The 9,772-nt window shown below is 72.9% G+C and overlaps 1 protein-coding gene across 5 annotated transcripts; it reads left to right on the top strand.

Annotated features, from left to right (window-relative positions):
• Positions 1-150: 150 nt before the first annotated feature.
• On the top strand, positions 151-9,517 carry AMHR2 (anti-Mullerian hormone receptor type 2). Of its 5 annotated transcripts, XM_085562857.1 has the most exons (14): positions 151-299; positions 385-531; positions 2,191-2,373; positions 2,644-2,730; positions 3,089-3,198; positions 3,498-3,722; positions 4,485-4,599; positions 4,708-4,868; positions 5,603-5,750; positions 5,826-5,962; positions 6,763-6,918; positions 8,710-8,746; positions 8,835-9,205; positions 9,282-9,517. In XM_085562857.1, exons 1-14 carry the CDS (start codon positions 287-289, stop codon positions 9,324-9,326), a joined length of 1,935 nt encoding a protein of 644 aa, XP_085418983.1. In that variant the 5' UTR covers positions 151-286; the 3' UTR covers positions 9,327-9,517. The 5 variants fall into 5 exon arrangements, with proteins under 5 accessions (XP_085418983.1, XP_085418984.1, XP_085418986.1 ...); XM_085562858.1 differs by lacking the exon at positions 385-531; XM_085562860.1 differs by lacking the exon at positions 2,191-2,373.
• The last annotated feature ends 255 nt before the right edge of the window (positions 9,518-9,772 follow it).

The following is a 9,772-nucleotide window of genomic DNA, read 5'->3' as shown; positions in this document are numbered from 1 at the left end:
GGAAGTCTGCGGGGGGGTCCCTTGGGGGGGCACGGCCGGTTTTTGGGGGGTGGCAGGGGTGCATCGCTGCCAGAGTGGCGCCGGCGGGGACAGGGGCACTGAGCTGCCTTTGGGTGACGATGCAGGGCAGGGGCCAGGCCTGGCTGCCCCCCCAGGCACCCGGCTCTCTCCTCCCTGATGCGGGGGCAGCACCTTCCTCCTCCTCCTCCTCCTCCTCCTCCTGCTCCTTTTCTTCCTCCTCCTGCTCCTGCTCGGCTCCTCTTCCCACGGACCCCCGGAGGCTCCCATGGGGCACCCAGGTGGGTGCTGGGGGGGCACAGGCGGGGCTGGGGGGGCTTTTCTGGGGGGTTCGAGCCCCCCTGGTGCGAGCGTGTCCCCTCCCAGGCCCCCACAACCTGACCTGCGTGTCCTACAAGCACCCGAGCGTGCGGGGCGCGCTGGGGGGCGCGGGGGGCGCGGCGGGCGCCGTGCGCTGCCCCCCCGGCCAGTGCTGCGTCGGCATCTGGAACCGCAGCCACGCTCTGGTGCAGGGTGAGACCCCCGGGGCAGGGCGAGACGCCCGGGGCACGGCGAGACCCCCGGGGCAGGGCGAGAGGGGTGCAGGGTGAGACCCCCGCGGCAGGGCGAGACCCCCGGGGCAGGGCGAGACCCCCGGGGCAGGGTGAGACCCCCGGGGCACGGCGAGACCCCCGGGGCAGGGTGAGACCCCCGGGGCAGGGCGAGACCCCCGCGGCAGGGCGAGACCCCCGGGGCAGGGTGAGACCCCCGGGGCACGGCGAGACCCCCGGGGCACGGCGAGAGGGGTGCAGGGCGAGACCCCCGGGGCAGGGTGAGACCCCTGGGGCAGGGTGAGAGGGGTGCAGGGTGAGACCCCCGGGGCAGGGTGAGACCCCCGGGGCAGGGCGAGAGGGGTGCAGGGCGAGACCCCCGGGGCAGGGTGAGACCCCTGGGGCAGGGTGAGACCCCTGGGGCAGGGTGAGACCCCTGGGGCAGGGTGAGAGGGGTGCAGGGTGAGACCCCCGGGGCAGGGTGAGACCCCCGGGGCAGGGCGAGAGGGGGGCTGCGGCCTGAGCCTGCCCCGGCCGGGCTGGAGGGGCAGAAGGGCATGGGGAGGGGTTTGGTCCTGCGCCGGGTGGATTTTGGGGTAGGATGGAGGGGTTTGGTCCTGCCCCGGGTGGATTTTGGGGTAGGATGGAGGGGTTTGGTCCTGCCCCGGGGGGGTTTTGGAGGGACAGAAGGTGCTGGGGCAGGATGGAGGGGTTTGGTCCTGCCCCGGGGGGATTTTGGGGTAGGATGGAGGGGTTTGGTCCTGCCCCGGGGGGATTTTGGGGTAGGATGGAGGGGTTTGGTCCTGCCCCGGGGGGATTTTGGGGTAGGATGGAGGGGTTTGGTCCTGCCCCGGGTGGATTTTGGGGTAGGATGGAGGGGTTTGGTCCTGCCCCGGGTGGATTTTGGGGTAGGATGGAGGGGTTTGGTCCTGCCCCGGGTGGATTTTGGGGTAGGATGGAGGGGTTTGGTCCTGCCCCGGGTGGATTTTGGGGTAGGATGGAGGGGTTTGGTCCTGTCCCGGGTGGATTTTGGGGTAGGATGGAGGGGTTTGGTCCTGCGCCGGGTGGATTTTGGGGTAGGATGGAGGGGTTTGGTCCTGCCCCGGGTGGATTTTGGGGTAGGATGGAGGGGTTTGGTCCTGTCCCGGGGGGATTTTGGGGTAGGATGGAGGGGTTTGGTCCTGCGCCGGGTGGATTTTGGGGTAGGATGGAGGGGTTTGGTCCTGCCCCGGGTGGATTTTGGGGTAGGATGGAGGGGTTTGGTCCTGTCCCGGGGGGATTTTGGGGTAGGATGGAGGGGTTTGGTCCTGCGCCGGGTGGATTTTGGGGTAGGATGGAGGGGTTTGGTCCTGCCCCGGGGGGATTTTGGAGGCAAAAGGGGTCTGATCCAGGCCGGGGGCAGGGAGCGGGGGCTGGTCCGGGCCGGGGGCAGGGAGCGGGGGCTGATCCGGGCCGGGGGCCGGGCCGGGCCGGGCCGGGCCGGGGCCGTTGGGGACCTTCTCCCTCCCCAGCGGCCGCGCTCGGCCTTGGCCTTGGGCAGCGGCTGCGGCGGCGCTGGGGAGGAGCAGCTCGGGGGGACCCCCGGGTCCCGCCTGTCCCCTCCGCTCACCGCACCCCGCGGTGACCGTGCCGCTGTCCCCAGGCTGCTGGGGAGGCCGGGGGGACGCGTGTCCCTCGGCCACCTGCGCCCCCAGCCCCGCGGGACACCCCGGCAGCTCCGTGCTGCTGTGCCTGTGCCACGGCCACCTCTGCAACGGCAACGCCACCGGGACAGCGGCGGCCACCGGCACGGCCGGGGGGCTGGGGGGGCCCCGCCAGGGCCCAGGTACGGGGCCCGGGGCGTTCGGGGGGCTCGCGGCCCTGGGGACACACAGGGGACCCACGGGGGATCCGGAGACCTTCAGGGGACCCGGGGGAGGCTGGGTGGGCCTTGGACCCACGGGGGACCCGTGGGGGACCGGGGAGGGGGGTCCATGAGGGGGGCTGGGACTCGCGGGGGTCTGGGGAAGCCACAGGACCCCCCAAAGGGTCCCCCAGCACCCCCCGGCCACCCGGGGGTCGGGGGGCTCCGTGTCACCGCAGTCTCTGTCCCCAGTGCCCGGCCGGGGGGGGTCCGCGGGGACCCTGTGGCTGCTGGGTGCCAGCCCCCTCCTCATCCTCCTCATCTGCCTGGGCGTCCTCGGTAGGGACGGGGACACGGCGGGGACGGGGGGACCCCCGGGCACAGCCAGCCCCTACCCGATGTCCCCTGGGTGTCCCCAAATGCCACATCTCTGGTGTTCCCGGAGCGTGGGTCTCCCGGGTGGAGGCGGGGGGGGTCCCCAAGAGTTGTGTCACCCTGTCCCTGGGGCGGGGGGTCCCTGGTGTGCTTGTGACCCCCTGGGGTGGGGTGTCCCCGGTGTCCCGGGGATCCCGGGATGCCACATTCCCCGTGTCCCCTGCCTGGCGAGGTGGGCTGTTGGTCCCTGCTGTCCCCAGGTCCCGTGTCCCTGATTTGGGGGGGTCCCCGGGTGGGGGTGTCCCTGGTGTCCCCCATCCAGGACTGCGCTGGACAAGGGCCCGCACGGGGCAGCCGCCGCGGGGGGGGCGGAGAATCGGGGTCCCCCCGGAGCCCCCCAGCCCGGACCTGCCTGCGCTGCACTTCCTGCAGGTGCGGGACACCCGCGGGGCGAGGGACACCCGCGGGGGAGGGACACCCACGGGGGAGGGACACCCACGGGGGATCCACGTGGGAGGGCAGGGAAGGACGTGATGCTGGGAGGGGACCCCCATATGGGGACGGGACGTGGGGACACCCACGGCAGAGGGGACATCAGTCCGGGGGGGTCACAGCAGCGCGGAGGGTGCCCGGGGACCCCCAGGGGTGGCGGGATACGGGGGTCCCTGTGTCGGGGTGCCGCGGGGCCGGGGACGCGCGGTGCCAGCCGTGTCCCCGGCCCCGCGGGGCAGGTGCTGCAGTCCGGGCGCTTCTCGGCGGTGTGGCGGGGCACGCTGCGCCAGCGGCCCGTGGCCATCAAGGCGTTCGCGGCCGGGGCCGGCCGGAGGTTCGCGGCCGAGCGCGCCGTGCACGCTCTGCCGCTGATGGAGCACGAGAACGTGGCCAGGCTGCTGGACACCCGCGCGGCCGGACCCCGCGGCCGAGGGGGGCTCCTGGTCCTGCAGCTCTACCCGGCCGTGGGTCACCCGGGGGCGCGGGGGGCTGGGGGGTACCAGGAGTGGGTGTAACAGGAGTTTGGGGGGCTGGGGGGTACCAGGGCTGGGTGTAACAGGAGTTTGGGGGGCTGGGGGGTACGGGAATGGGTGTAACAGGAGTCTGGGGGGCTCGGGGGGTACCAGGGCTGGGTGTAACAGGAGTTTGGGGGGTTCGGGGGTACGGGAATGGGTGTAACAGGAGTTTGGGGGGCTCAGGGGGTACGGGAGTGGGTGTAACAGGAGTCTGGGGGGCTGGGGGGTACCAGGAGTGGGTGTAACAGGAGTTTGGGGGGCTGGGGGGTACCAGGAGTGGGTGTAACAGGAGTTTGGGGGGCTGGGGGGTACGGGAATGGGTGTAACAGGAGTCTGGGGGGCTCGGGGGTACCAGGAGTGGGTGTAACAGGAGTTTGGGGGGCTCGGGGGTACCAGGAGTGGGTGTAACAGGAGTTTGGGGGGCTCGGGGGTACGGGAATGGATGTAACAGGAGTTTGGGGGGCTCGGGGGTACGGGAATGGGTGTAACAGGAGTTTGGGGGGCTCAGGGGGTACGGGAGTAACGGGGGCTCGGGGGGCTTTGGGGTAACGGGGGTTTGGGGGTCTCGGGGCTGTGCAAGGTGTTGAGGGAGCTTGGGGGTGCGGGACAGTGGGGAGCACCGGGGTGGGGATGCCAGCCTGATGGAGGGAGATGTGTGGGAGATCCTGGGGGGTGCCCCGCGTCCCACCCGTGTCCCCCGCGTGTCCCCAGGGCTCCCTGCGCCACTTCCTGGGGCAGCACGTGGGGACGTGGGCGGGCAGCGTGCGCCTGGCGCTGTCCCTGGCCCGCGGCTTGGCCTTCCTGCACCAGGAGCTGTGGCGTGACGGTGAGCGAGGCGGCGCCGTGTCCGTGCCCCGTGTCCGTGCCCCGTGCCCGCTCCGGCTCTGCCCCGGGCTCCCGTGGCGCTGCCCGCCGTGACCCGCGGTGCCCGCAGGGCTGTACAAGCCCAGCGTGGTGCACCGGGACCTGAGCAGCCAGAACGTGCTGGTGCGGGAGGACGGCACCTGCGCCATCGGCGACTTCGGGCTGGCGCTGGCGCTGCCGCCGCGGGCCCAGGACAGCGCCGGCAGCCGCCACGCCGTGACCATCCGGAAGGTGACACGGGTGGCGTGGGGTGGCCCGGGGAGGGGACAGCCCTGGGCTGGGGATGGCACCCCAGATGTCACCGGCAGCGCGGGCTGTGGGTGCCAGCTGAGCTCACGCACCCTCGTGAGCCCGGCGTGGGGTCCCGGTGGCACTGGTGGTCCCAGTGGCCCTGGTGGCCCTGGTGGTCCCAGTGGCCCCGGTGTTCCCGGTGGCCCTGCTGGCCCCAGTGGTCCCAGTGTTCCCAGTGGCCCTGCTGGTCCCGGTAGCCCTGGTGGCCCTGGTGGCCCCGGTGGCCCCAGTAGCTCCGGTGGCCCCGGTGGCCCCAGTGATCCCGGTGGTCCCAGTGGCCCCGGTGGCCTCAGTGGCCCCGGTGGCCCCAGTGGCCCTGCTGGCCCCGGTGGCCCCGGTGTTCCCGGTGGCCCTGGTGGCCCTGCTGGCCCCAGTGGCCCTGGTGGCCCCGGTGGCCTCGGTGGCCCCGGTGGCCCCGGTGTTCCCAGTGGCCCTGCTGGCCCTGCTGGCCCCGGTGGCCTCAGTAGCCCCGGTGTTCCTGGTGGTCCCAGTGGCCCCAGTGGCCCTGCTGGCCCCAGTAGCCCCGGTGTTCCCGGTGGCCCTGGTGGCCCTGCTGGCCCCGGTGGCCTCAGTGGCCCCGGTGGCCCCAGTGGCCCTGCTGGCCCCGGTGGCCTCAGTGGCCCCGGTGTTCCCGGTGGCCCCGCGGCCCCAGCTCACGGCCCGGCGGGACGCAGGCGGGCACCCAGCGGTACCTGGCACCCGAGATCCTGGACGAGAGCCTGGACCTGCGGGCCTGGGGCCGGGCGCTGCGCCAGGCCGATGTCTACGCGCTGGCGCTGCTGCTCTGGGAGATCCTGTCCCGCTGCCAGGCCCTGAGCCCCGGTGAGCCCCGTGAGCCCCGCGGTGCCCCCGCTCGGCTGCGCTGCCCCGGCGCCGCTGAGCGCCCGCCGCCCGCAGGAGCCCCGGTGCCGCCGTTCCGGCTGGCGTACGAGGCCGAGCTGGGCTCCAGCCCCACCGGGGCTCAGCTCCGCCGCTTGGCCGCGGACGAGAGGCGGCGGCCGCTGATCCCCCCGGCCTGGCACCGCGCCCCGCAGGTCAGAGCCCGGGCCGGGGGCGACCCGCGGGGTCCCGGGGGGACAGGGGGCCCGAGGGGGGTCCCTGCCTGGGCGCCCGGGGGTGTTCGGGGTGCCAAGGGGGGTGTTTGGGGCACCCAGGGGTGTTCCGGGCACCCAGGGGTGTTCGGGGTGCCCAGGGGGCTGTTTGGGGCACCCAGGGGTGTTCGGGGTGTCCAGGGGGCTGTTTGGGGCACCCAGGGGTGTTTGGGGCACCCAAGGGTGTTTGGGGCACCCAGGGGTGTTCGGGGTGTCCAGGGGGCTGTTTGGGGCACCCAGGGGTGTTCCGGGCACCCAGGGGTGTTCGGGGTGTCCAGGGATGTTCGGGGTGCCCAGGGTTGGGGCACCCAGGGGTGTTCGGGATGTCTAGGGGTGTGTTTGGGGCACCCAGGGGTGTTCGGGGTGCCCAGGGGTGTGTTTGGGGCACCCAGGGGTGTTTGAGGTGCCCACGGTTGGGGCACCCAGGGGTGTTTGGGGTGCCCAGGGCTGGGGCACCCAGGGGTGTTCGGGGTCCCCCCGGTGTCCCCGCCCGGCTGCCCAAGGATGCCGAGGGTAGCGGGGGTGCCCTGCCCGTGTTTTGGGGTGCCACCCCGCGGGTCCCCAGAGGGTTTCGGGGGTGTGGGTGGCTCAGGACACCCAAGGGGGGGGTCGGGGGGTCTCTGCCGAGCGTTTGGGGGGGTCGCTGCCCAGGGGTCCCCTCCCCGCTGCCCAGCGATGATGCTGAGGGCGCCGGGGGCTGTCCCCGTTCGGGGGGGACATCCCCGCGTGTGGGGGTCCCACAGCCCGGGGGGGCGCTGCCGGAGCTGCTGGAGGATTGCTGGGACCCGGACCCCGAGGCGCGGCTCTCGGCCGAGCGGGCGCTGCAGCGGCTCCAGCGCTTGGCCGCGGGGCCCGCACCGGCCCCGGCGGACCCCGGCCCGGGGGCCGCCCCCCGCCAGGTGCGTGCGGGAAACTGAGGCACGGGGCCGGCAGGGAGACACTGGGAACCTACTGGGGACTGTGGGGAAACTGAGGCACGGGGCCGGCAGAGGGGCACCGGGAACCTACTGGGGACTTGTGGGGAAACTGAGGCACGGGGCCGGCAGGGAGACACTGGGAACCTACTGGGGACTGTGGGGAAACTGAGGCACGGGGCCGGCAGGGAGACACTGGGAACATACTGGGGACTGTGGGGAAACTGAGGCACGGGGCCGGCGGGGAGACACTGGGAACCTACTGGGGACTGTGGGGAAACTGAGGCACGGGGCCGGCAGAGGGGCACCGGGAACCTACTGGGGACTGTGGGGAAACTGAGGCACGGGGCCGGCGGGGAGACACTGGGAACCTACTGGGGACTGTGGGGAAACTGAGGCACGGGGCCGGCGGGGAGACACTGGGAACCTACTGGGGACTTGCGGGGAAACTGAGGCACGGGGCCGGCAGAGGGGCACCGGGAACCTACTGGGGACTTGTGGGGAAACTGAGGCACGGGGCCGGCAGGGAGACACTGGGAACCTACTGGGGACTGTGGGGAAACTGAGGCACGGGGCCGGCAGGGAGACACTGGGAACATACTGGGGACTGTGGGGAAACTGAGGCACGGGGCCGGCAGGGAGACACTGGGAACATACTGGGGACTGTGGGGAAACTGAGGCACGGGGCCGGCAGAGGGGCACCGGGAGCCCACCGGGGACTTGTGGGGAAACTGAGGCACGGGGCCGGCGGGGAGACACTGGGAACCTACTGGGGACTGTGGGGAAACTGAGGCACGGGGCCGGCAGAGGGGCACCGGGAACCTACTGGGGACTGTGGGGAAACTGAGGCACGGGGCCGGCAGGGAGACACTGGGAACCTACTGGGACTGTGGGGAAACTGAGGCACGGGGCCGGCAGAGGGGCACCGGGAACCTACTGGGGACTGTGGGGAAACTGAGGCACGGGGCCGGCAGGGAGTACTGGGGACTGTGGGGAAACTGAGGCACGGGGCCGGCAGGGGAGACACTGGGAACCTACTGGGGACTGTGGGGAAACTGAGGCACGGGGCCGGCAGGGAGACACTGGGAACCTACTGGGGACTGTGGGGAAACTGAGGCACGGGGCCGGCAGAGGGGCACCGGGAACCTACTGGGGACTGTGGGGAAACTGAGGCACGGGGCCGGCGGGGAGACACTGGGAACCTACTGGGGACTGTGGGGAAACTGAGGCACGGGGCCGGCGGGGAGACACTGGGAACCTACTGGGGACTGTGGGGAAACTGAGGCACGGGGCCGGCGGGGAGACACTGGGAACCTACTGGGGACTGTGGGGAAACTGAGGCACGGGGCCGGCAGAGGGGCACCGGGAGCCCACCGGGGACTTGCGGGGAAACTGAGGCACGGGGCCGGCAGGGAGACAGTGGGAACATACTGGGGACTGTGGGGAAACTGAGGCACGGGGCCGGCGGGGGAGGGACCAGGACCCGGGTGGGCGGGGCCCGGCCAAGCCCCGCCCCCGCTTCCTGCCGGGAGGGGCCGCGGCCGGAGCGAAGGTGGGAGCGAAGTCCCAGGACCCCAAAATCCCCCTGTGCGCCCCAAACCCGCCCTGCACCCCAAACCCTCCGACTCCCCCAGAGCCCCCCGCCGCCCGCCTCGACCCAGGCCCGGCGGGGACCCCCCAAACCCCCTGACTCAGTTTCCTCTGGGTGCCGGCGGGGTCCCCACAGCAGCGGGGGGGGTTTGGGGGGTCCCCGCTCACCCCCCGTGCCCCCCCCAGGTCCTGGAGCCTCCCACCATGTGGAACCCTGGTGCAGGTACAGGGGGACACCCCAAACTGGGGGGGCTGCCTTGACCCCCCCCGGGGGCAGACCCCCCCTCAATTCCTCTTTTCTCCCCCCCCAGGACAGCCGCCCCCCCCCAACCCCGCGTACCCCCCGAACCCCACGTACCCCCCCCAGGTCCCACCCCCCAACCCCGTGTACCCCCCGCCCGCGGCGCCCCCCAACCCGCTGGGGGGGCCAGGGCAGCCCCCGTACCCCGCGGGGCCCCCCCCGTACCCCCCGGGGCCGCCCCTGGCCCCCTCGGGCCTCCCCTTGGGCCCCCCCCACCCCGGGGTGCTCCCCCAGCCCGGGGTGCTCCCCCAGCCGGGGGTGCTCCCCCACCCCGGGGTGCTCCCCCACCCCGGGGTGCTCCCCCCGTTCCCCCCCGGGCTGGACAAGAAGGCGGCCAAGAAGATGAAGAAGAGGATGAAGAAGGCTCACAAGAGGCACAAGGTGGGGGGGCCCGGGGGGGGCACAGGGGGTCACCCCGGCCCCCTCAGGGGCTCACGGCTCTGCTGTCCCCTCCCAGCGCTCTTCGTCCTCCTCCTCCTCCTCCTCCAGCAGCTCCGACTGAGGCTCCTGGGACCCCCCAGGACCCCGCGGCATCACCTGGGACCACCGGGAGCCACCCGAGACCTCGTGGGACCCTTGTGACCACCCGGGACAGCCCCGGACCCCCCTCCTGTCCCCACGGCCCCGACGCCCTGCTCCCGGGGGGTGCCGGGGTGTCCCTGCTGTCCCCCAATAAACTCTGGGACACCCCAATGTGTGTCAGCGTCTCCCTCGCGCCGGTGGGGGCTGGGCTCGGGGGGGACACGAGCCCCAATGCTGCTGGGGAGGGGGGACTGCCCGTCTGCCCCCAGTGCCCCCCAGTGCCCCCCAGTGCCCCTTTTGCCCCCCCATCACCCCATAGCTCCCCGTACTCAATTCTACCACAGCTTTATCCACTGCCCTTTACGCCCATTGCCCCTTTTACCCCCAGTGCCCCCATTGCCCCCATTATTCCCCAGTGCCCCCATT

The sequence above is a fragment of the Lonchura striata genome, chromosome 29 (assembly GCF_050655825.1).
Source record: "Lonchura striata isolate lonStrDom1 chromosome 29, ASM5065582v1, whole genome shotgun sequence".
Taxonomy (NCBI): domain Eukaryota; kingdom Metazoa; phylum Chordata; class Aves; order Passeriformes; family Estrildidae; genus Lonchura; species Lonchura striata.
Note: the sequence above shows the minus strand (reverse complement) of the source record. Positions and strands in the feature narration are given on the sequence as shown.

Coding starts and splice junctions, on each gene's coding strand:
- AMHR2 (XM_085562857.1), top strand. Junction 532..2,190: donor CAGCCACGCTCTGGTGCAGG/GTGAGACCCCCG, acceptor CGCTGTCCCCAG/GCTGCTGGGGAGGCCGGGGG. Junction 3,723..4,484: donor TCCTGCAGCTCTACCCGGCC/GTGGGTCACCCG, acceptor GCGTGTCCCCAG/GGCTCCCTGCGCCACTTCCT.